This window comes from Musca vetustissima, unplaced genomic scaffold, assembly GCF_032173495.1.
Source record: "Musca vetustissima isolate MV318-11 ecotype Yass unplaced genomic scaffold, APGP_CSIRO_Mvet_v1 utg28967, whole genome shotgun sequence".
In the NCBI taxonomy this organism is placed as follows: Eukaryota; Metazoa; Arthropoda; class Insecta; order Diptera; family Muscidae; genus Musca; species Musca vetustissima.
The window spans coordinates 1,039,051-1,066,406 of NW_026881305.1; the positions used below are offsets into that span (position 1 = coordinate 1,039,051).

Below are 27,356 nucleotides of genomic sequence, written 5' to 3' on the forward strand. Positions count from 1 at the left end.
CGAACACCCATATGCTTACTTAACACACCTCTTCTATGATAAGCTGTTATTTGCAATAAAAAAATGATACTTGGAAGAAGACATGTGAACATCCTTATAGTTCCTGCAGACATTTGCTAATGATCAGTTATTATTTGCAAAAGTTATTAATTGCAAATAAAGTAGTAACGAAATAAATGATGCATTGAATGCCTGCGCACACCTCTGTATTTATTAAACACATCTGATTATGATACGGTGTTATTTAATAAAAACACATGTTTTTATAATCAGCTGTTCCAAATAGCTCACACTTTGATTACATGTGAACACCCTTTTATGTTCAGCTGTATTCAAGACGTGTGAGCCCTCTTTAAACAAATTTGTCATGATCAGCTGTAAATGACAATAGCCAAACTCCCATTAATTCGATGCAGATTAATCCAAAACAAACACTTCTCAATTATGTTGGAAAATATTTTCGCTCATTAGGAACAAATAAATATTTCTGTGAATATTTTAAAACGTGTGAACGTTCTCTCTCCATTACAAACTAGTGCATACTAAACACAACAACTATAAGATCAGCTGCGAGGAAATTTCGCTGAGAAGAAAGGCAACAGTCAAGCATTTTAATAATCTATCTTAAACCCGAAAAAACGATATTTTCGGACCTCTGAAAGATCATAATGAATTCCTTATTACCTTTAACTCATACAAACTATTTCCTTATAAGCCAAGCATTTAAATTATGTATCTTAAACCCGAAAAAACGATATTTTTGGACCTCCAAAAGATCACAATGAATTATTGCCTTTAATATATACAAAATTTTTCTTTCTAAGCCAAATTGATTCGTTTTTCATTACAAACCTGTAATGACCTGTATTATGCTAGTGGCATATTTTATGGAAATTCCTAGAATTTTTCTTTGTAAGTGTCAATAACCTAATTTACCCCAACCTCTTTTTGCTATACGTCTTTCTAACCTTTTCCTTTCCTTTATTAAGTCCTAAACATTATTATTACCATGGCAACACCCAACTGCCAGACTCTCCCTCCCTTTCAAATTTACCCATTACCAGTCATTAAGATTTTATGGGAAAATACATAAAACTTTTCTTTTCTTTATGACAATAATTGGCAATTAGTTGTCAGGAAGAGCCTTTTGTAATAAAAAAAAGTGGCCGGAGTCATGCAATGTCTTCCAAAAGGGGCAAAGACAAATTATGTCATATTTTATTGTATATCAAAGAATGGGGTTATTGTGACCTTAAAGAAAATATCAAAGTCATAAAGAAATAATCGAAAATATAGTTAAAAGAGTCAAATTTATCAATGACATAGTAGATAGGTTAAGGTGAACGAACCTAATGTCCAGTTTAAACAGTGGTCTAAAAATTTAGGACATTCTTATGAAAAAATTCGATTGGAAACTGAATCATTTTTCCCGGGTTCTTTTATGAAGCCAAAAACTCTAGAACGTCTAATTAACACATAATATAGGGCATTTTCCTGCATCCATGTGAACCCATCTAATAGAATCATCATGTCACTACTAAACACAGCTCCTATCATTTAGTCAGTAATAAAATGGCTTGCTCTTTATTGACAGCGAAAAGAAAATGCAAAACTGTACTGCAGCCAACTTCACGTTGTATACGTCAATATGTTATAAATAAAGTGGTCTGGCCACATGTCAAATAAATATTAAAATATTTAAAAAAAAAAGTAATACAACAGTGTTTACTTCCTCATACTTCTTTTCTGATTGCATTAGATGGTTCACACGTTGCAATAAGTGAATAATAAATTCTATAGCGGCCAAGCCACCCATCAAACAATTATTAAAATATTACTTTTACAATAAGAGTTTCCATTTGTTCACTTTTCCTTATGCAATTACAGTGTTTACGCGTTGCAGAAAATGACAGTAAGTAAGTAAAGTGGCCTGGCCACACATTAAACAATTATTGAAATGTAAAAATATTACTATTTCGTTTTTTTCTTGTTTTGACACTACTGCAAAGTGATCGACAGGCGTCAATATATGATCGAAAATAGTAAAGTAAAGTGGCCTGGCCACATAGCAAGCAATTATTTAAATATATTCAAAAAAGGATTATATAGTAGCATTCACACCCTCATTATCATTTTCTTTGTGACATTAAACGATTCACACACTGCAATATGTAATGGATAAATTGTAAAGTGGCCGGGTCACATATCAAACTATTACTAAAAAATTACTTTTGCAATAACAATACTAACTCGATCACTTTCCTCATACAATTAACCGGTTCACACGTTTCAATATTTGAATATTTAAATGTAAAGTGTCCTGGTCACACATCAAGCTGTTGGTAAAATATTTAAAAATGCTAACATAACCTCATTTCTATGACATTTAATGGTTCACACGCTACCATATGTAATTGGAAAATTGTAAAATGGCCTGGCCACACATCAAATTTTATGAGAAATATATAAAAAATGAGATGTTTAAAATATTTGCCAGATTGAATGATTCACACGCTACAATATGTAATTGTTAAATGGTAAAGTGGACTGGCAACACATCAAATTTTATGAGAAATTGATATAAAAAAGCTTAGATTTTTGTAATTTTTGCCAGACTGACTCCCTTGCATTGTCAAAAAAATTATTATTTAAATGTAATTTCTTGATTTTAAAATACAATTAAATAGAATACTGATCAACATTGCTTAATTTCTTAGTTTTGTTTTTCTCAATAATAACAATATATATTTTAATAATAATAAAACAAATTGTTAATAATACTTAACGTGATTTCCGTTTTCTTTTAAATTAAATTTAAAAATACATTCTTTTCTTTTGTCCATATATATAATTGCACTTATAAATGTTGGTTTTGAAAATATTTTTCTATATATCCTTTATTTTTATTACTTCTTTATTTAATCATAGGCTTTCCGTTTGTTGCTATTTTTTATTTTATTATTTTTTTTTTAATTTTTATTTAGGCATGTGGTTATGACATATGAAATATGTGTAAATAATTTTTTTGTTTTTTTGGAAAAAAAGAAAACATATTTTTTTGGTTTGTAGTTTGTTGTTTTTATTGAAATAAATATTTTGTTGTTACTGCTTCTAATCATAATAAATATAATCTATGACATTTAACATGTATGCTTTGGTATGGTATTATGGGTTTTTTTTTGTCATAGGAAGATATTATTTTTTGTTTTTAAATTTATTTAAATATTTTAATTTTACTTATTTTATTTTTGTATGTCTGCATTTTTACTTTGTATCATTTGTATGCAGATGTACGTTTGGTTTATTTCACTATATATTTGTTTTTATTTATTTTTTTGTTAAGATTTCATAGAAATTTAAGTTCGATGAAGTTTAGATAGAGTTATAGAGAGAGTGTGTTAAAAAGTGACTGAATTTGTATTGCATATTAATTTTTTTGTAATAGAATGTGTAAGTAATTTTTATTTTAAATATTAAAAAAAGAAATGTCTGAAACAAAAAATGCCTAAAAAATAAGAAATTTGTTTTTATTGTGAACTGTGTTTAAGATTTTTTTATTTTATTGAAAAGTGGTTTCCAGTTTTTGTTTTAGTGGAGAGAGAAAAAAAAAACCTAAAAGAAAATGTTGCATGTCCTGTACGTGAGGCATTGCTGTGAATTTTTTTATTGAGAAATATTTGTTTTTTATTTACTACTTAATACACAATTTTCTTTATTTAGTTCTCTTCCTTAATTTATTACAAATTAAATATATATAATTTATATTTATTTCATTTATTTCTGTATGTATTACGAGAGTATTATAACGGGTACAATTCTACCACCACCTGTTTCCGTGGTTGGGTGGTTGGAGTTTTCCTGCAATAACTGTGTCTTAGTTTTATTTTCGAAAACAAAAAAAATTGTTCTATTTTTTTGGTATTTATTTATTACAAAAAGAAAAATATTTTACCTATTCTTAGGTTTATGTATTCCCCACATTTTGGTTTTTTATTTTTTATTTAATTTTTTTTAATCCCCCATTTTTGTATTTTTTGTATATATATGGCATTGTGGGGAACCCTAATTGGAACTTTAGTTGTTTGTTTTTTTAATTTAATTTATTAATTATTTTTTAATGTTTTCTAGAGTCATTATAAATCTAAAGTCGCTCAAAAACAGCTAAACACAGCTGTGATCATTTAATCAGTGTAAAACTCTTCTGCAGCCAACTTCAGGTTGTTTACATCAATATAGCATGGGTAGCATTGTAAAGTGGCCTGGCCACATATCAAACAATTATTAAAATATATTTAAAAGAGGTAATATAAAAGAGTTTACTTCCTCATTTTCCTTTTCTTCTCGCATTATATTGTTCACACGTTGCAATAAGTGCATGATAAATTCTTTAGTGGCCTGGCCACATATCAAACAATTATTAAAATATATTTAAAAAAATATAATATAACAGAGCTTACTTCCATATTTTCCTTTTCTTATCGCATTAGATGGTTCACACGTTGAAATAAGTGCATGATAAATTCTATAGTGGCCAGGCGACATATCAAACTATTATATCTATATCACTCTTACAGTAAGAGTTTTCATTCGTTTACTTTTCCTTATGCAATCACATCGGTCACACTTTGCCATAAGTGGAAAGTAAGAAAGTAAGGCGGCCTGGTCACATAATAGACTATTATTGAAATTTAAATAAATGTAACGTAGCAAAACAGAGGTCGTAATCAGGCTTTTCATTGCACTATTAATTAAATGACATGTATCATTATGAATAAATTGTGAAGTGACCTGGCCACATATCAAGGAATTATGAAAATATATAATAAACAAGTAACATAACCTCATTTTTCTGTTATGTTGTGGCATTCCATGCTTCACACGTTTGCAATAAATGGAAATTAAAGTGGCCTGGCCACATGTCAAACAATTCCTTTTATATAATTACAAAAGGGTTAAACGTTGCAATAACGAAAAGAAAATTAAAAAGTATGGACCTCCCTTAATTAGTGTAGGTAGATATCTGTCAATTGAACACAGCTAAAACAAACGATCGTTAGACTGCGGAGACACACATCAAATTTGCTACTCAACATGGTAATTTTTTGTATTTTATCTACGGAGAATCGGCTTGAACTGCATTTATATTAACTGAAAACAGCTCAAAGATACTAGCACATTAAGCAGACAGGCCACACACCAAATTAGCTATTTAACATAGTAATTTTTGTAATTTATTATATGAGAGAGAAGTAGTTTTGAGTTTCTACTTCAACTGCATTTGTATTCACTGAACACAGCTCGAAGAGACTAACACATAAAATTAGGTACCCAACTTCGGCACTTTTGTATTTTTTTTAAGATAGAGAAGTAATTCTTCTTAAATTGGGTTGTGCAAACTAAACACAGCTCAAATAGAGACTAAAATTAAGCTGACAGGCAACACATCAAATTAGTTACTCTCATCGTTATCTTCCGTGTTATTCAAGGAATGAAAAGAGTATATTTAAGTTTTTATTTAAACCGCATTTGTGTTCACTGAACACAACTCAAAGAGGCTAAGGCATTATGCTGACAGGCCACACACCAATTTAGCCATTTAACATAATCGTTTTGTAATTTATTAAAGGAGATAGAATTAGTTTTGAGTTCCTACTTTAACTGCATTTGTGTTCACTGAACACAGCTCCAAAAGACCAACACATTAAGATGACGGGCCACACATCAAATTAGCTACTCAACATCATCATAATTTTGTATTTTATTTACGAAGAGAGAAGTAATTATTTTTAAATTGGGTATGTGTTAACTGAACACAGCTCAGAATTAGACTAACATTATGGCAGCAGGCCACACACATTAAGTACCCCACACAGGTCACTGGAAAGAAACATCAATTATTTTTAAACTGGGTATGTGTAAAATGAACACAGCTCAAGTCGAGACTACAATTAAGCTGACAGGCCACATATCAAATCAACATCCTTTTAAATTTTATTAAATAGTTTTGTGATTATTTTTAAACTGGGTATGTGAAAAATGAACACAGCTCAAGTCGAAACTGCAATTAAGCTGACAGGCCACATATCAAATCATCATTTTAAATTTTATTGTACCTTGAAAGAAATAGTTTTGTTTTTTTTTAGCTGGACATGTGTGAGCTGAACACAGCTCAAGTCGAGACAAACATTAAACTGACAGGCCACATATCAAATCATCAGTTTAAATTTTATTAAAGCTGGAAAGAAATAGTTTTGAGATTATTTTCAAACTGGGTATGTGTAAACTGGACACAGCTCATGTAGAGATAAAAATGAAGCTGACAGGCCACATATCAAATCATTATAATTTTAAATTTTATTAAAGGTGGAAATAAAAAGTTTTGAAATTATTTATATTATTATTTATAAACTGAACACAGCTCAAGACTAAAATTAAACTGACAGGCCACACATGGAATTTTACTATACAACTTTGTAATTTTGTATATTTTTAATGGAGAGAAGAATAGTTTTCAGTTTGCTGTATTTATGTACGCTGAACACAGCTGAATGCAACATTATGGTGGCCTTGTCACACATCAAATTCGCTACTCTATATCTTCATTTTGCATTTTATTTTGTATATTATTAATGGAGAGAAGAGTAGTTTTCAGTTTGTTGCATTTATGTTCACTGAACACAGCTGAAAGTGTTGTTAAAGTGGCCTTGTCACACATCAAATTAGCTACTCTATATCATCATTTTGTATTTTATTAAAGTACATTCCCCACTAATAAATAGTTGTTTTTTATAAAAACAAACTGTACTCAGCCTGACTATTTTGCAAAAACAAAAAGAAATAGTTTGAATATTTTTTTGAAAGAAGGCAAAATATGCCGAACTATTGCGACCTTAGATTTATTTTTTTCTTCTAGAAAACTTTCTTTGTAGTAGTTTTTGTAATTTTAAATTATTTTCTTTTCTTTGTTATTTGTTTTCTATATGTGGTTGTGGAAATGTGAAAAACAACTTTCTCTGACATTATTTATTAATTCTGTTTTGATTTCTTTAAGGGACCAAATTTGTTTTTGTTTCCTGGAGGAGTAGGAGTTAGAGTTGATACAAATTTAAAGCTTACAACCACATTTTCTCATTTTCACACATACTTTTGCAACTGAATTTTTTTTTCACAAAACCAAAAAACTAAATCGCCAAAAAGCCAAAAAGCCCATAATAATATTGATACTTAAAAATATAAGACTTTAATGGTAAACAATAAAGATACATTAATAATTATCATAATAATAATATAATAACATACAAATATTTTGTTGTTACATTGTTTTCAGGCAGTTTTTTTCTATTGTTATTTTATTTTTTTATAATTATTTTGTTTGTTTTTTTATTTTTATGGAAAGAAAACCCTCTTTTCCTTAGACACACATTCAAAAATAAATTCACATAGGAAATTATATTAAAAAATTGAATTATTTGAAGAATAAAAAACTGAACTGAAAGCTGTGAATATCCCCAACTGTAAACCCAATAAAAATGAATAACTTTTTTTTCTTCTTCTTCTTCTGTTCTTTTTGTTTTATTATTATAACAATTAACTAAGTATTCGTAAGTTTCCTTTTTTTGTTTTTCTTTATTTTTTAATTTTTTATAATTATTCAAGACTCAAACCAAATGCTAGCTCGTACTTTTGCTCTTTGCTGTAATTTTTTATTTGTTTTTCTTCTTCTTCGTCAGCTTTTGTGGCTCTGTTTTGTGTAGATTTTAGTTTTTTTTTTTAAATATCCTTTTTTCCTCAATATCTGTGTTTTTTATGAATGTATTTTTTCTTGTTTTGTTATTATCTTTGGTTTGTTTTTGTTTTTTTAGTTTTCGTCAAGCGTAATTTTTTTGTTCTTTATGTATTTTTTTATTTATTTTTTCTTAGCTGTGTAATATTTCATTTGTTTTATTTTCGTATTAATTTTTTTCTATATATTACCTCTTTCCAATATCCGTTCATTTTTCATTTCCTGCTGGCGCTGTTATTTTCTTAAGGATGTTTCCTGCTTGCAGAGCTTCGGTCCTTTGCTATTATTTGGTTGTTTTTATTTATTAAGTAATTTGTTGTTGTTGCTGTGTTTGCAAATTAATATTTATGAAGTTGGCTGCAAATGAATATTGATACGTTTACACGAAAACATTATGAATAGGGCAGCTAGTGTATAGGGCATTAGATGTAACAAATAGTTGTTGTTATTGCTCAGCGTAGATGTGCCATGATTGCACAAATCTGTGGTGCAGGCACAATAGATGGCCTGAACATCGTGGGTACCGGAACGCTTAAGACAGGTACCATCATCTGTGTTATTATCGCGTATGTAACCGCAGCCGCGCACAATGCGTACTTTGCCATAAACTGGAAAGAGAGAAAAAAAATAAATTTGTGAAAAAAAAAATCCCAAAAAAAATTTTCATAAATATTTATAAAAAATATCTTTCTATTTCTATAAAAAATCAAAAAAAAAATATTCAAATGAAACTATTTTTCTTAAAAAAATCATATATTTAGCTTTTTATAGCTTTTTCCCCATCAAATAAATTTATCAACAAGTTTTTTTAGTCATTGTGAACCCCCCTTAATCGATAAAACATCAATGCTTTCTAAACACAGCTCAACAATGATTTTCACACACTTGAATACTTTGACTTTTATGTAAACAATAAAATAAATTAACCATATTAGGCACTCTCTGAAATTCATACATTCAAAAAATTTACCAGCTTTTTTTCCAATAAAATAAATTAAAAAAGTCATTTATTGATGGATTGTGAACCACCCTATTGAAACACATGGCAATGTTTACTGAACATAGCTCACCAATGTGAATCCCAATTTTTTACGACTTGAAAACCTTAACTGGACTTTTTCCAATAAGACATAGTGTTGTGATTATTTTTAAACTGGGTGTGTGTGTGTAAACTGAACACAGCTCAAATATACACATGCATTATGCTGACCGGCCACATATCAAATCATCATCATCATTATTTGAAATTGCATAAAAGCCTGGTAATAAATAGTTTTGTGATTATTTTTAAACTGGGTGTGTGTGTGTAAACTGAACACAGCTCATATGAAAGCTAAAATTAAACTGACAGGTCACACACCAAATTCAATATAATTTTATAAATTATTTCTATTATAATTTTGTAAATTATTAATGGAGAGACACTTCATTTATGTTCACTGAACACAGCTCAAAGCGTCATTAAGCTGGCTTGCCACGTATCAAGTTAGCTACTCATCAGTTTGTATTGTCAACCTGTCTAATAGATAATATGTCAGTATTTACTGAACAAAGCTCAGCAATGTGGATCGTATTTCTTACGACTTCCAAGCCTTGACTAGCCTTTTTTCTACAAAATAAATTAAAGACATTTATTGATGGATTGTGAACCACCCTAATAGATAATATGTCAGTAGTTACTGAACAAAGCTCAGCAATATAGATCGTATTTGTTTAACGATTTTTAGTAAGTGAATAAAAAAAGTATTCACACGTTGAGGTTTCTTACGGCGGATTTAGATTATACTCTCTAAAGATAAAGATAATATGTCAGTATTTACTGAACAAAACTCAGCAATGTGGATACTATTTTTTACGACTTCAAAGCCTTAACTAGCCTTTTTTCTATAAAAAAAAAATTTTCTATAAAGGCATTTATTGATGGATTGTGAACCTCGCTAATAGATAATGTCAGTATTTACTGAACAAAGCTCAGCAATATGGATCGTGTTTTTTTAACGATTTTCAGTACGTGAATAAAAAAAGACAAGTATTCACATGTTGATGTTTCTTATGGGGGATTTAGACTATACTCTCTAAAGCAACTCGATTTCTAAGTCGATGTACCAAATCCCAGCTGACTAGACTATTATTAACTATTATTACGTATACATACATATTTCATGGCTTTCAATGGCAAATTTCCAATCGATATTTTCGTAATTCTAAAAAGATTCTGGTTCTTTGAGTAGCAATCCATTGGGAGAAATTAGACCTTTTTGGGCGGAATATTCGGAGGGAAGACAAGGCCTTCACAATATTTTAAATATATAGACAATCTTTTGTGTTTTTGGGTAGATTTTATAAAGGAGATGTATCAGCTGTTCAGTGACGGTAATCATATGTTCAGTGGATTCAATCAGCTGTTTAGTGCCTGAAATCAGCTGTTCAGTGACAGCAATCATATGTTCAGTGGCTGAAATCAGCTGTTCAGTGGCTGCAATCATCTGTTCAGTGTAGTTAATCCCTAATAATGTAGGAGGTTCTTGCACTGACACTAAAGTTTCCTATTACCACATGTAATAAGTCAAAGTACATACGAGTATATGAATTTTGTCGTATTTTGCTCTGGTTAACATTGGTCCTGCATTTTACCTTAACTTCGAGGAAATCCTTTCAGTAATTTTGATGGGGAAGTGTGGCAAAGACATCATTCATCTTAACGTCGAGGAAATTCAGTCAACAAAGCTGAATATTGCCTTCTAAAGTTGTCCCAATGTTTGATCCTCGTTTAATTGGTCTCCTTCGAACAGGAACTGGCCTGAAGAATTGATCTTTATGTCAATTCTGTAGGTTGAAAATTGTTTTCAAGGGGTTGTCTTATGTGACATAACTCAAAGCACACAAAGATAACCCTTTTAATATTGGTCCTTCGAAAAGAAATTGAAGACTTTACTTTAAAGTCGAGGAAATTCTGTAAGCTAGCTTAAGCCTAGTCTTAAAGGATTGTCCTCAGGGAGAAGAAATTTTGTGGACCTCTAGTATATATATATCGTAGCCTGAAAGCCTCAGACTGTAGACATTAGTCAGCTAGGCCAAGAATAGTCTTAAAGGGCTGTCCCCAAGGAGAGGAAATTTGTTAGACCTCGAGTAAGGCTAAGCCAAGAAGAGAGGTGGTTATTTATGGTAGTCTGAAAGTCTCAGACCCAGACGACGAATCCGTAAAATATAAGACCCTGACGAAAATCGAGAAAAAATGAAAGGATTAGTTTGCCTCTTAACTTTGGTAGATTGCAGACTAATTTAAGAAGACGAATGCTCGGTAAAATGCACACCACAGATGAAAATCGTGAAAGTTTTTCGGCATTTTTCCCAATTAATTTTGGTCCTTCGAACTGAAGAATTTGTCCTAACGTAGATGATATTCTGTCAGCTGGGCTAAAAATTGTCTTTAAGGGTTGTTCACAGGCAGTGGAAGTTTGTTTGACCACAGTTAAAGAGTGAAGGTATTTTCCCCGCTTAACTTTGGTCCTTCGAACAGTAACTGACGAATTTTCCTTAACGTCGAGAAAATTCTGTCAGCTTTGCAGACAAATCTCTTAAAGGATGGGAGAGGAAATATGTTTGACCATAATTAATGCTAAGTCTGGAAGGATTGTGACAACATTCTGAGTGAGAGAAGAGGCGAATCTATAAAATGCAAGCCACTAACGAAGATCGAAAAAGAGTGAAGGAATTTTTTTCCATTTAACTTTGGTCCTTCGAACAGAAGCTGAAGAATTTACATTAATGTCGAATTTTCCTTTTGTCAGAAATGCCAGCGAGAGGAATTTGCTAAGACCACGTTTAATACAAAATCAAGAAGATATTGCGCAAATATGACTGTGGCAAAAAAACTGTCTGAAGGGGGGAAGGGGCTTCATAACATATTCTGAAAACTGTAGACAGATGTCAGGAAGACGAATCAATAAAATAGACACAGAAGGTATTTTCCTAAAATAGTGTTGGGCAATCTAGTTCACGGAGTGGATCTCTATTTTAGCAATGAACTAGTTCATGAATATAGTTCATTTGTTCCATGTAGTTCTTTCCTATTTCTTGTTCTTTTTATAGAAAGGAACTAGTTCCTTAATACAGTTCATTTGCTCATGTAGTTCTTTTTCGTTCCTTTTATAGAAGAGAACTAGTTCCTTTATATAGTACATTTGCTTCACGTAGTTCCGACACCTAGATAGTTCATTCGAATCACGCACTTTCGTTTTCGCTCTTCTCGTTTATTTTTTCACATACGATTTAATTACCGAGATCAAATAAAGGAATGATATCAAATAAAGGACCGAGATCAGAAAAGGGTACTAAAGAACTGTACCTACTTCCTATCGTTCCATTTCAGTGAATTAGTTCGTTCCGGAACCAACATACTCTATACCAAAGCTAGATAGACTAACGGATCCTTCCAGCCTTAAAAAACATTGAAAAGTTATTTAAATTCGTCGAATTGTCAAAAGAGAATCAAAATTACAGCAACAAACAGAAAGCATCTGTGTTCACTGAACATAGCTCTATGTTAGGGCGTATTTACACCGAACGCGTTTAATGATGAATCATAATTTAATCGCATTTTAACACGAAATTTCCTTTGTTTATATGCCAAAGAACAAGTTTAAAAAATTATATTAATTATTTATATTTTTTGAAGATTTTATGGTAATTTCCGATTAGAGTCGTTGCCGTTATTTTCATTATAAATATTCTTTAATCTCTTACTTACCCTTTTGTACAGTTTTACGGCATAGAACTGGTACCTTATCCTTAAGATGTTCACGGGGTTCTTGTTTGCTGCAATTAACCTCACCTATCGAATAGGGATCGAATGGATCACCGCAACGGCGATCATATTCACTATTACAATCATAGCACATAAGAGCCGTTGTAACTGGAAAAATGAAAACAAAAATAAAGTTAGTATGATCTTAAGAATATTTTTATAAAAACAAGTAAATAAATAAATATTATAAAAATCCTAACCTAACCTTCAAGTCCTAAATTAAAAAACCTAAATATTAAATATTAAAACCAATAAATAAATATTATAAAAATTCTAACCTAACCTCCAAAAAGTCCCAAAATTTAAAAAATCCCTATTAATTCAAAATAATTTAGGGGGGTATACAAGGAAATCCTATAAGCTGTACACAACTTATATTTACCTTTTTTTTCTAATTAATTCCCAAACCAATAAAATAACAATTAAAATTGTTTTCCCATTTACCTCTCTTCCCTTTTTTATAATCGTTTCACTGTTCATTTTTAAAACTATTTTTTTTTTAATCTAAATGCTCAAATCGTAGACAAATGTCTACACATGTTTCGTGTATGCTATCGCTTGAGAAAAAAAAACACCGACTATTTTTAAAACATAATCCACTTAAAGGTTTGCATTTAAAAGGGAATAAAAACAGAAATACTAAACATGTAATAATTGTTTGTACATATATATAATTATACACGTGCCGCCCGTACTTGATATACACTTTTTTGTCATCTTTTGTCCTTTTTTCTATTAAAAGTATTCACAGAAAAAATCAAATAACCACAAGATAATTAAAAATTATCATGTGCAGCATTGTGTACACTAAACAAATACGTCAGTAATTAACCCCCTACAAAAATGTGTCCAAATGGAAGGTGTTATAAACGAAAAATTCCGGTGTGATGATTTTTTTCTGTACGAAAATATCAATATCGATTTTTTATACGCGAGAAATGTTCCAATACAATTTATTTAATAGGTAATCGTTTCTAATTGGAAAATTTATTCCTTCATTTAGTTGGATGTGAACCACCCTTTATATACAAAACAAAACTGAACATAGCCCACCAATAAAATACTTAATAAGAGCTCATCTATTATTAAATACTATTATGAGAGCAGATAACTGTTTCCATGTGAGAGATTAAGAGAAGGAGAAGTGATAAATATAGAGAGTTCATAAATGCAATTGATTTTAATTGACATATTCTATTTACATGAACTTAACATCTGTGTTAACTGAACACAGCTTAATCACTAAACTAAGAAATATAAAGCTACCTGGCCACACATTGAATTAGAATGACAAATTAATGTTTCTATTGCAATAAATAATATGAAATTATCAACACAGTTAAAATCTTGGAAAATGAAAATTGTCTAACATTGTCAGCTAGGCTGAAATTTTCAAAAATTAATAGAAAAAAGTATATTCAGCTGGAAAACTGTATTATATATCAGAAAATTATTCAGTTTTATTTAAGAAAATATTAATAGTTATAAAATTCAGCATTGTTCAATTTACTAGAACTATATATTTCATTTGAAAAAAAGCAAAAATCTTGCTTTCATTTTTAATTCAGCTAGCTGAATTCATAAAATAGCAGTGATTATTTCGACTAAAATATATTTTTTTAAATAGAGAAACAATAATATTAAATCTTATGAAATTCAGCAAAGCTGAATACACCCAAAACTTTAAATTTTCAATTTAAAATAGTAAAATATTAGTTAGTTTATATTCAGCTTGCTGAATCAGATGAACAATAGATTTAATATTTTTTCAAACCCAAAAAAATTTTTTTTTGAACACAAAACAATAAATAAAACATCATTTTAGGCAAAAAAATTCTCGTCTTTGAAACTTTTGAAAAATTCAATAAAATGATTTTTTCCGAATTCAGCAAAAAATATTTAACCTAAAAAATTATTTTCTATTTTGCAAAAATACAATTTTTTATAGCTGAATTTCACTAAAACTGAAATTTCTCATTTGAAAAGTTAACATTTTTGTTCTATTCCATTATTCAGCTAGCTGAATTACACTAAAACTGATTTTTCTCTATCGAAAATTTCAAAATTTTGTTTTATTCTATTATTCAGTAAGCTGAATTTCACTAAAACCGAAATTCCTCTGTTGAAAACGTGAAATGTTTGTATAATTCTTTTATTCAGCTAGCTGAATTGCATCTATGTTGGCTTTACAAAAAATATGTATTATTTTCTTTAATATTTTTAGCTAAAAATTAAACAAAATATAATTTTTGGAAGAACTATTTGCACAGCTTTGAATTTCTTATAATATTTAATTATTTTTCAATAAAAATGTATATATTTTTTTCAATTCAGCAAACTGATTTACAATAAAATTGTATTTTTTTAAGAATGGGTAAAATCTAAGTTTTATTCCATTATTCAGCCGGCTTATTTACACTACAATTTATTTTTTTCTTTTGAAAATTTAAAACTTTTGTTTTTTCCCATTATTCAGCTAGCTGAATTTAACTAAAATCTAAATTTCTCTTTGGAACAGGTAAATTTTGGTTTAATAACATTATTCAGCTAGCTAATTTACACTAAAATTTAATTTTCTCTTTTGAAAATTTAAAAATTTTGTTTAATTTTTGTTATTCAGCTAGCTGAATTACATTAAAATCGAAATTTCTCTTTGGAAAAGGTAGCATTTTTGTTTTATTCCATTATTCAGCTAGCTGTATTTCATTAAAACCCAAATTTCTCTTTCGAAAAGTATACATTTTTGCTTAATTATTTTATTCAGCTAGCTGTATTTCACTAAAACCGTAATTTCTCACTCGAAAAGTTAACATTTTTGCTTAATTCTTTTATTCAGCTAGCTGAATTGCATAAATAATGACATTAACTTTGGTTTAGTTACACAAATTGATATGGCGATAATTTTCCTTTGGCACAATTACATTAAAACCGAAATTTCACTTTTGAAAATTTAAAACTTTCATTTTATTCCATTATTCAGCTAACTGATTTACACTAAAATCGAAATTTCTCTTTGAAAATATTTACATTTTTTTTTATTCTATTATTGAGCTAGCTGAATTTCACTAAAACCGAAATTTCTCTGTTGAAAAGTTAAAATTTTTGTTTAATTCCATTATTCAGCTAGCTGAATTGCATAAATAATGCCATTAACTGTGGTTTAGTTACACAAATTGATATGGCAATAATTTTCTTTTGGCACAATTGCATATATATTTTTTTTTTTGCATAATCTATTGACACACTTTTTGAGTTGAGTTTAGCTGAGCCAGCTGAGAATGCTTAATAGATATGGACAATACACAAAAAAAAAAAAAAAAAAAAAAACAATGGATGGATGGATTTGCGGCACATAAAAAAACATTACAAGAAACATTTTACATATTATCCTATAGACCTACTATTTTATATTTCCGCCTTTCTCTTTAAAAAAAATTAATTTCCCTAATTGTCAAATTTTTATTTTCCCAAATGCCAATCAAATAATTTTAATTCCTTTGATTGACCTCCCCAAAGAGTGTTTTTTTTCATTGTTTATTCCCCACAGCTGACGACAAACTGTGAACCCCCCCACCCACCTACCACATTTTATTTTCCTGCGTTACGCATTGCACTAATCACAGTGTTTTAATTTTCTACAACTAGGTTTCCATGCCATACTTACCATGCAGGCATGCCAAGAAGGCAACCAAAAGTAATGTTCTTTCCATAAATGGTGACATTGTTAACTAATTTGTTGTTGTAGTTTTTGTGGTTGTTGTTTTCTTGTTTTTTTTTTAAGTTCTGCTGTAGTAGTTTGCAGTAAGTTTTTTTGTTTCTGTTGTTTTTTTTTTCTTCTTTAACGGATTAAGGAAACGATTCACAAATCAAGCACGAAACGTTCGTTATCACTGAACCAATAAGCCAACCAACCGCGAACCAACTAACAACTCGGGCTGATGAACGGCGGCACGACACAAAAACACACAGACGCACACACACACAATAATCGCAAATATAACGGTTCTTTTTATTCTTGCTCTTCCTTTTGTGGCCAATGTATGTCTCTTGGCGTAGTTGTTGTTGTTATTGCTGTTATTATTGGTTTTGTTGAGTGATGGATAATTCTCTCAACGGCAGTCAGCAACAATTAAATCAATAGAGGTTGAAAATCCAATACAACACACACACGTACACACAAACGCAGTGATATATCCTTCGTTTCGTTTGTCTTCTTCTGCTTATTCTTCTTCTTCTCTATATATATTTTCCGTTATTTGGTGTGTTAGTTTTTTTCACTTCCTTTTCTTGTTTTGTATAACAGGCAGCACACTTACACAACACACTGACTCAATCACTCACTCACTTAAACACCAAGACGGAGAGAGAGCGAGAGTGGCAGATAGAGAGAGAGAGCGAAATGAACGAAACCAAACCGTTAATGTCGAATGTTAAATCAACAACAACAACATATCGCAGTGTAGCCTTTTCTTGTATAGAACTGTACAGTCCAAAAGATGGGGAGAGAGTAAGAGAGATAGCGTAGGAGACATGGTTAGCGAGATAGAGAGAGATAGAGCACGCGACATGCAAAAAGATTAAAAGGTAAAATACAGAGGAAAATAATGTTATTAATATTATTTGTGTGTGTTATGCGATATTGTTTCATAATACGGAAAAGATTTACAAAAAACAAAAGGAGAAAAGAAATGACATTGCCATGTAATTAAGAAATAAATAAAATAAAATATAATTGTCAAAAACGAACTTGATTTGCATTAAAGAAATTTGTTGTTTACACGTTGAACTCTTAAAAAAATACTTTCAATTTTTTAACGGCAAAAGTTGGCATAATTTTTAGACACTGGTACCTAAATATACCTTTTTATAAAAAAATACTTATTTCATGTTTCAAGACCCTCTTTATAAAAAATAACCTTCATGTAAACATAGCATAAGAAACAAACTTTGGACCACTTTAACCCTTTGTGGCCCAATGTTACCCACAGGCAACAAAATATTTTAGAGCTTATATTTAATATGCTGCTAGTAGTTATATATTCTAAGACCTGATTATGAACGACATATCAAAAGAAAAATCTAAAAAAAATAATTTTTAGTCAAGATATGCGCTTTTTAATATAGGGAAGAGGTCAAATTGGGTGCAGTACCCCGTTGCAAATATAGTCCAAATTATTTAAATTGCTTCTTATTCGAATTTTACGAATTGTGTCATCAAAATTATGTTTCATTCTTTGATATAGTACTTGGTTTTTTATGATATTGGACTTTCATTTTTCACTAAGAATGTACTGTATCTCCTATTTGGATTAGTTGCATTAAATCTGTGCAGAGAAAATCGCATATAGTCACGGAAAACCATTCGGAACTCAAAGGCTTAACCAAAACGAAGTAGGTATTATTAGTATCGTTCAAATCGTTTTGACATACAGTATATTTCGGTTAATTGCACATCAAAATTTGCACAAATTTTAGTTCAATTAACCGAGGAACCAATTATCTGAACCCGTTTAATTGAATAGTTTGTTCAATTACAGTAATCACGTATAATTTGAGCAATAAACATATGTTTTGAATTAGTAGAGGTCCAACCTAGTCTATTTCACAAATTATGTAAAATATGTATGCAAAAAAAAAAATGACAGATTATTTTTCAATTATTATAAAGCAATTAACCGGTGAAAAGTAAAAGGAAATTTATTTTTGATGACATGAATTTTGAACCAACCAATAACCGAAAAATACTGTATAACATTAGAAAATCAGCTGTCTCTCATTCGTAGACCTTAAGGCGTGTTTACACTTTCAAATTGATAATGTGAATTTTCGCGATTTATTTATTTGAATTCTCAAATTTTACTAGTTTTGTGGGTACTGGGACTATTCGCAATGATTTCTTAAACCGAATTTACGTTAGAATTTTTTTACCAGGTTAACCTATTTTATAAAGATTTATATTGGAATATATGCAAAAGAAATTGACAAATTAAATCCGCTGGGTTAACGAAATTCAGTACAATGTAAACGCACTATTAAAGGTTATGGAACTTTTTCTTGCCAACAGATTAAATTAAATGTTTTATTGAAACAGAATGAAAACAATTTTTATCTTTCTTCGATAGAAACCCCTCTCTTGAAACTGCAAGACTATTTAAAACACCAAAATCGTTCCTTTACCCATAAAACTACGGAAACTTTCAGTCAATCCTCCGTACAACAAAAATCCATATACAAAACAAATTTGTTTGTACAGTCCAATCTATTAAAACATTTCTGTAATCTGCTGTTTAGATTAATTTTAAAATGATATAAAGTTCTCAATCAACTGTTTCTTTTATTTCAGTGGTATTTATTATGTTAGGTTGTGCAAATTAATCACTGAATTTTCTAAAAAAAAAATCTAATGGATAATTGTGAATCTTCTTTTATTGATGGACAAAATGTCAGATTTATAATAAAAAACCTTGTGTGTAAATGTAGCATTAGGGTACATTTACATCACACATGTTTAACGGAAATACATACAAAAGATAAATAATAACTTCAACGACTCGATGATGATTTATAATAAATCAAGTTCATCATAAAAAACTAGGCAAACATTTGTTAATTTTTTCGGACTGTGAACCCGCCTAATGTATAAAAAAACAGCTGTTGGAAAAATCAACACTGGACAAACTTAACGCAAGTTTAAACTACGAAATTTACAATCCTATGGATTTTATTTGATGTATATGCTTGGAATTCACATTTGTGATCGAGTGGTTTTCGTATATCTAAACGTACTTTACTGAAAAAACATTCTGATCTGCTGCCAAATAAATCCTCATAAATAAGGTTAACTCTGCAAAAAGCTCTAATGTACATGTCGTTTTTCAATATTATATACTAATTATTACAATTAAGAAATTAATTTTATATTCGGTTTACATTCAGTTATTTTAAGTTAATTAATAAAGGGAAAAAATATAAAAAATATTACGGAAAAAAATAAAAATCGTTTTGTATAAATGTTCCCTTATATGAAATTGCCAAACATATGTTCAGTATTTCAGGCGGTGAACCCGCTTATGTATAAAAAACAGCTGTTAGAAAAATCAACACTGGCCACATTTAAACTAAAAAATTCAGTCTATTTGAAATGTCAATTCCAATCCTTTGGATTTTATTACAATTCACATTTGTGATTGAGTGAATTTCGTATATATTATATAAACGTGCTTTAATTAGTTTACCATTCTCAACTGCTGTGAAGGATAGAAACAAATAACAGGCCTTCAAGATTGGCATGTTAAGTTGACTTATTTTATTGTAAAATAATAAAAGAGAACGGCGTCCAAATTCAAGTTTGACTCTGATATTCTTTTATAAATTGGCATTTCATACAAAGCCAACATAAAATGCCAGGCCTGGATCCTCGTTTGTGTTCCTCCCTTGACTGATTTGCAGCTAACTTCATTCTAATGTTACATATTATTTTAATACCAATTATTATAACGAAGAAAATCTTTTTATATAAGGTATAAATTCACCAATTTAAAAACAATTAAAAAGATAAAATTTTAAGGAAACAGTTTTTGTCATTTATAAATGACAACGATTCAAAAAAAAAATCGTTCGGTTTAAATGCTCCCTTATATGAACTTGTGAAACGTCACTTTATTATTTCAGGCTGTGAACCCGCCTCATGTATAAAAACAGCTGTAAAAAATTAAGTACTTAGAAAACATAAAGGGCGTTTAAACTACGAAATTCACTATAGTTTAAGTATCAATCCCTATAAATCCAGTACATAATGGTGTAACGTATAAGCTATGGAATTGATATTGAAATGTAGATTTTGTAAATCTAAAAGTACTTTAATGAAATGACCATATGATTAATTTGCGGTCAATTTCATTCTAATGTTACATACTTTTTCAATACTAATTATTACAGCTAAGAAAAACATTTTATGTTAGGTTAACATTTAGATATTTTAAAAATCAATTACTAAAAAAAAAACTGACTCGTCTAAAAGTACGCCAAGAATGGCTTCATTTTCGATTTTATTTTATCATTCTAATTACACTGTTGTATTTGATCGTACTTGTTCACATCGTTTTCAAATAATAAAGATAGTGAATGTCTTGCTGTGGATCTCTGGTGTAAAAGAGAGAATATTTAGATAAACAGGGACCTATTTTCGTATACAGGTTGAATGTTTGTACACAAGAATAAGAAAGGAGTTTTCTATTGCCACATGTAGTATGTTTGGGTGAGATTACGGGGAGTAATTTTCACTACAGACTGATATGCATGCGTAGCGTGCTTACCACATGTGATATATAGAAATGTGTGTCCACTCCATGGGTTCATATCAGATGGGTTCACGGATTCTCTCTCTCTCTCTTTTACACATTAGTCTAAGATAGGTTAAGTCATATTGTAATACTTAGTTCTTAAGGATCACTTTTTATTTTAATAAATTAGTGTGTAAATACACAAAGGCGAAATAAGTCGTGCTTTCACTCCGCGGATAATATCCGCGTAAACTAGAAAGATACCTCGTTTATCCGTACTAAATGCTATTGATAAGTGTATTATTTACAATGGCGTTAAGCAATTTTATTTGCGGCAATTGTCAGTTAGTGGAGGCTTGACATTACCCTCAACTCTCCCATCCACAAAATATAGAAATGAGTCTTTTAGAACGGCATTTACATTAGAACTTTTTTACCTCGTTAACCTACTTTTTGAGGATTTATTTGGCCTTTATACAATGGATTTGGAATTTAAACCCACAGATTTAAAGAAATCCGGTACAATGTAAACGTACTATAAAATTGTCAAATGTAAGGACTTTGACTTGAAAAAAAATTGGCGAGGTCCCACACACAGAGTTATCAGTCTGCAGTTTAGATTCCCGTCCATAATCGAACTCAAACATTTCCCATGTGACAATTGTTCTCATCTTATTTTAATGAACTCCAACACGACGAAGATCTCTATTTTTTGGACTGTACATGAACTAAATTTAGTTTTGTATTTTGTCTCCTCTATACAAGTAAAACTTTTCACTTATCCAGGAACAATCGTGGTATTTCTCTACCTTTTCTAGGCTCTTCTTAACTCGCACTACATGTTTTGCTTTTAACGAAACATCGACACTTGCATATCTGTTACCGAAATTTCCTTGCTCATCTCGGAGCTACATTCAAAGGAGCTCCTGATACTTCACTTTGGACCTATTTTTGAATTATTTATTACCCTTGGCGTATTTGCATTTAAAGTTATTAATATCCCTCTAAAAGAACTGTCAATTCCTGACTCGGATTGTAGGATTGGTTAGTTCCGGAACGAATTAGTTCATTGTTCCATAAGCCGAGCTTGAAAAAGATTTCAAAGCGCGTCGGTCTTTTTCCACCATTTGAAAGTCCATGTTCCGAGAAGTTATCTTCTACTTAATTTTTCTATCAGATTCGTGGTCTTCCCCTTCTGTGTGAACCATCACTTGGCTCACACAACATGACCTAGCTTACCTACTCGCTGCAGTCCGATCCGTCTGACATGATTCAATCGATGTCGTCATTCACCGTCGACGTAGATCGTCCCATAGATCTTCCAGAAACATTTTCTCTCAAAAACTCCAAGAGATGCCTCATCTGCTTGCGCAAGTATCCATACAACAGCACGGTTAATATCAGCGTTTTGTAGAGTGTGAGTATGGCCTGTCAAGAGGTGGCCTTGCTTTTGAGGTTCTTACTCAGACCACAGCATATGTTGGCCAACACAATTCTGCAACTCGTTCCGCCTTACTATGTCAATGACCGATAATATATGGTATGTTCATTCTTCATACGACGACGATATTCACCGTCGACGCAGATCGGTCCATAGTTCTTCTGGAGATTTTTTCTCTCAAACGATACAAGAGCTGCCTCATCTGCTTGCCGTGCTGAAGCAGAGGTACTTGCCCATGCTTCAGATCCATACAACATCACGGGTAATATCATCGTCTTGTAGAGTCTGAGTTTAGTCTGGCTTTTGAGTTGCTTACTCGGACAACAGTAGCATCTGTTGGCCAACAATATCCTCCTCCGTATTTCAAAGCTGATGCTATTAGTTTTGTTTATGGCGGTACCGAAGTATATATAAATCGTTCACTACCCTAAAAGCTGTAGTTTTCATGTTTCACAGCTGGTGCGAGTCTTCTGAACGTGTTGCGCGTTGATAACAGCTTAGTCTTCTCGCCATTTACTGTCAGTCCCACTTTGACAGACTCCTTCTCAATTCGTGAAAAGGTGAATATTACCGCTCTTAGTTGCCTCGTGTAAAGACACCTTTAGTTGATGCCTTGTACAACCATAATAGAACTTTTGTTTTTTTTTTAAATACTCCTTTTCTCAGCTAAGTACTGTACAGTCATCTATAAAACTTACTGCTCAGAAGTCAAGAAAGAATCCTATTCAGTGGGCTAAATGAACACCTTTCGTATGTAAAGACGCCTTGTTGTAATCTGCGGCCTAAAATAACTTCTGTAGTCTCTAAATTACTTCAGTAGTCTCTGAAGGACTGCAGTAGTTTCTAAACACTTCTCTTTTATTGTAGTCCTCCATTAAAAGTCATCTTAGTCGTCTGAAATGTTTCATTCTGTCGTCTGGGAAAATACGACTTTAAAGTGGCGTGTAAAGCCACCTTTCGTTGACGCCTCTTAATCGCCTGTAAAGACGCCCTCAATAGTATGTAACGACGCCTTGCTATCAGCTGACGTCCAGAAGAACGTCTGTAGTCTCTAAAGACTTCGATCAGTCGTCTGGGTAAATACGTCTTTTAGTCGGGTGTAAATACACCTTTCAGTGATGTAAAGACGTCGTTTGAAAAAACGCCTTCTAATAGTGTGCGAAGATCTGTCTAAAGCTGCCATCTGTAAATCAATCATCCATGAAATATACGCTCCTATCGACTCCTGATGTATTACCATTCAAAGTTTAAAAAAATCAAAATTTTCTGAGAATTAAATGAATAGTGTCAAACCCCTTAAATCGCGAAGTTCTAGTATTTTCGATTGCTCAGCTAATTCAATGTTCAATATTTTCTAAAGACACCTTATCGATTGCTCAGTTAGGTACTGTACCGTCTTATATAAACCTAATTGCTCAGAAGTCAAAAAGTAATCCCATTCAATCCTGGTTTAATAGAACCCATTTCTGTCCTCTATTGAGGCTCTTGTTCAGTCGACTTTGTAACTACGACTTTTACTCGCATGTAAATACAACTTGATGCCTTTTTGGTCGCCTTGCTGCCATATTCTGTAGTCTATAAACGACTTCAGTAGTCTCTGAAAGATTTCAACAGTCTCTAAAGACCTTTTTCAGTCGTTTGTGTAAATATTTTTAGTGGCGTGTAAAGACACCTTTCGTTGGCGCCTTTTAATTGCCTGTAAACACGCCTTAAATAGACTGTAAAGACGCCTTGCAATCAACTGTCGTCTAAAAGAAGGTTGACTACAGACCTAAATGTCTTTAACAGTCTCTGAAGACTTCTGTCTGTCGTCTGTGTAAATACGACTTTAAGATACTGTAAAGACACCTTTCGGTGGTGTAAATACGTTGTTTGCCTATGAATCATCTCCAGTTTAGCCATTTATTTTGAGTCCAATTTTAATGACACAAAATTTTAAAATCAAGAATATTTTTATGCCCAAGTCTAGTTCTGCAATTTTGTAGCTTAGAAATACATTTTCTAGCGATTTAGATTAACTAGTGTAGACCATCTATTCAGGACTGTTTAGACTAGCTAATGTCACAGGACTATATGGTCTATATTCAAAATGTTGGCCCCAGCGAACTTAATTTATGTTATCACTTTTTTTCATTCCAATTCTGTTTTGTCAGCAAAAATCTCGGAATTTTTTGCTCATACCTCATCTTCTATTCTTCTTCTTCAACATATATATCTATTGTTCTTCTAGGAATAAGTGAGTGTTTTTTTTTTTTTGGGCTTGGGGAGGTGGGATTTTATTACGAGTAGTTTGGTTAGTTAGTCGGTTTGGGTGGCCTGTCGTGTCGGCGTGTCGCTTGTAGGAAAAGAACAATTTAATTGGATTGGAATGTTAGCTTTTTAACTATACTTGTAGTGGTGGGGCGATGGTTGTGGGAGTGGTGGTAATGGTGCATCAACATGCAGCAGACAACAAAAGAAGGAAAAAATACAGCTCTCAAAGCAGTCCGTTTTTTCATTTTTTGCTTGCCTGCTTTTAGGCTGTGTGCATGCTTAAGAGAGCAAGTGTGAGGCTCACATGTTTTTATGTTTGTGTAACTATTTGATTTTTTCCCTTTTGGCGTCCCCCCAAGACTACCTCCTTTCCCCCTCTTGCTATGACAACCGCTAACTAGGTTGGTTGTTTGGTTAGTTTTAGTTTTCTACTTTAAATGCGTTCGTGTGTGTATGAGTGTGGGAAGAAAAGAAAATCCGAACCAAAGTAACTGCCATGAATAACATTGATTTTTCTTTATGTTCTCTCATCATCCATCACTAGTTTTTATAACACATAGCAAAAAGAAAGAACAACAACAAAAAACAACAACACATGAATGACATAATTTTTCTCATTTGATATCCTTTTTTCCGTTATTTCATTTTGTGTTATTTCTTTTTTTTTTCATTTCTAACTACCGGAAGTTATGTAGAAATGTTACTACAACGAACTTCATTCGTTTTGTCAATTTTACGTTTCGTTTAAAATATCCGTTTATTTTTCTTCTTCAATATTAATTTCCTGTTTGTTTTTCAATAACTAAAATTAAAAGCTTTCTTTTAATTTATTTTTGCTTCGTTTCTTTCTCTAACGTCTACCTTACTCGTTTTCCGTTATATTACTACTGCAACTGTTGTTGTCCCTCTCTCTTATGTCTGTGCCTACTCCAGTTAACGTCAAACGTTGGTGTGCGATTATTGTGCTCTCTTTCTTACTTAGGGAGATTGCCTACATTTCCTTTTTAGCACTCACTGTTGTTATTGTTGTTCTATGACCAATATGACAAAATGAAACAGAGAGAGATAAAGAGCGAGAGTGTTAAAGAATATGTCTATTGCACACACTCACTTGAAGTAGAGCAGTCAGTTGCTGCTTGCCTCGTTTTGTTATTGTTTCATTTGTTCAGCAGTGTTGCTAATTTAGCGTTTTTTTTTCTTTTAGAGAGTTACTGATATTTTTGAATTTTACGTACAAAAATGTATTTTGATCATAAATTCGGGCAAAATGTTAAGGAATAAATTAAAATAGGATATTTTTTGGAAATAGTTGTATGAAAATGAGGCATTTAAGCAGAGGACTTTTTAAAACAAAGTATATGGTGGAATTGTTATAAAAGCTTTCACTTTAAAATTTCAAAAAATCTATGGCTTCTTAATCGAATTTTTAACCCATTTACCTATAGAGAGTCTTATAAAACGGGACCACTGCCATCCAATAGGGCTTATAGTACATTTAAATTCTACGGGATTTAGTTATTTAGGGACCCAAAAAAAGTGTGGATTTTATAAAAAATATTTTTAAGCGCCCACAATAAGGCTGGGACTAAAAAAATAAGGCCTATCGATATTGGATGGATTTCATAAAAAATCTTATGGACCCTCTATAAGGCTTGGATTAAAAGAAAAACATTTTAAAGGATCGATTTCTTAATATCATACTAAGCGTCGATTTTGGAAAAAATATTCCTCTACAAGGCTTGGATTTTTTTTTAATATTTTAGAGATGTTGGTTGTAAGTTGATATTTTAGATTCTCATTGGATAACGAAGTTTCGTACCAAAAATTATTAATATCGGTCCACATTTTAGGATAGTTACTCTCAATTATTTGGTATTTTGGGCGCTTGGGCACGTTCTTGAATAAAATTGCTTACAATTTAGTAGTTTGGGTTCTCATTGGATAGCAAATCTTCATACCAAAATTCATCAACATTGGTTTGCTTTTTAGGTTATCTCCCATATAACGATACCCTCAATTATTCGATATTTTGGGCATATTGGGCACATTTTTCAACCGAATTTGATGGAATTTCATATTTTAGATTCTCATGGGAAAACAAATTTTCATACCAAAAATTATCAACATTGGTACACTTTTTAGGATAACCACCATACAATGGTGCCCTCAATTATTCGATATTTTGGGAGCTTCGGTACGATCTTGAACCAAATTAGCTCTAATTTACTATTTTGGGTTCTCATTGGGTAGAAAATCTTCCTATCAAAAATTATGAATATTGGTCAATGTTCTGTGGTATCTCACATACAACCTGATCCACCTATATTCTATATTTTAGTGATATTTGGCAATTATAAATATTGAATGATCTTCGATTGTTGGCTCCTAAAAAAATCCAGACTCTTTATAGGTATTTTGATATTCGAGGTAGGATTTCTCAATCAAAATGACAAAATTTTAACATTAGTGGTTGTAATTTGGTATTTCGGGACCTTGGTGGTTAAAAAACTTCGAAGAACATTTTTAATATTTGTATGTCGATGTCCCATTATCGATATGTTCGTGCTCTTAGCCCACTGTTCTAACTTGAGAGTCCGTAGTTTCGTATTTCGTTTTAATATAAACTACTTTTTTTACATGAGCCCCATAGAAGGATTGCCGATAATTTTCTGTATTTCCCAACCTGAGTATCCGTAGTTTGGTATTACATTTCTCCTGACTGCCATTTTAGCATGGCATAAGACCGCATATAAAATGTTGAGATCGATTTTAGATAATTTGAATGTCCAC

The 27,356-nt window shown here is 31.2% G+C and overlaps 1 protein-coding gene across 1 annotated transcript; it reads right to left on the reverse strand.

Moving 5' to 3' along the window:
* Positions 1 to 8,075: 8,075 nt before the first annotated feature.
* On the reverse strand, positions 8,076 to 16,364 carry LOC133327264 (uncharacterized). Its single transcript, XM_061535821.1, has 3 exons — positions 16,255 to 16,364; positions 12,534 to 12,698; positions 8,076 to 8,391 (listed from the first exon to the last, which is right to left on the reverse strand). Exons 1-3 carry the CDS (start codon positions 16,310 to 16,312, stop codon positions 8,129 to 8,131), a joined length of 486 nt encoding a protein of 161 aa, XP_061391805.1. The 5' UTR covers positions 16,313 to 16,364; the 3' UTR covers positions 8,076 to 8,128.
* Between the last annotated feature and the right edge of the window lie 10,992 nt (positions 16,365 to 27,356).

What these genes read in the sequence shown, in the direction of transcription:
- LOC133327264 (XM_061535821.1), bottom strand. Translation starts at nt 16,312, where the DNA reads ATGTCACCATTTATGGAAAGAACATTACTTTTGGTTGCCTTCTTGGCA. An exon ending in CTTCTTGGCATGCCTGCATG is followed by an intron (nt 12,699 to 16,254) that starts GTAAGTATGGCA and finishes TCATTTTTCCAG; the next exon opens with TTACAACGGCTCTTATGTGC. An exon ending in CCGTAAAACTGTACAAAAGG is followed by an intron (nt 8,392 to 12,533) that starts GTAAGTAAGAGA and finishes CTCTCTTTCCAG; the next exon opens with TTTATGGCAAAGTACGCATT.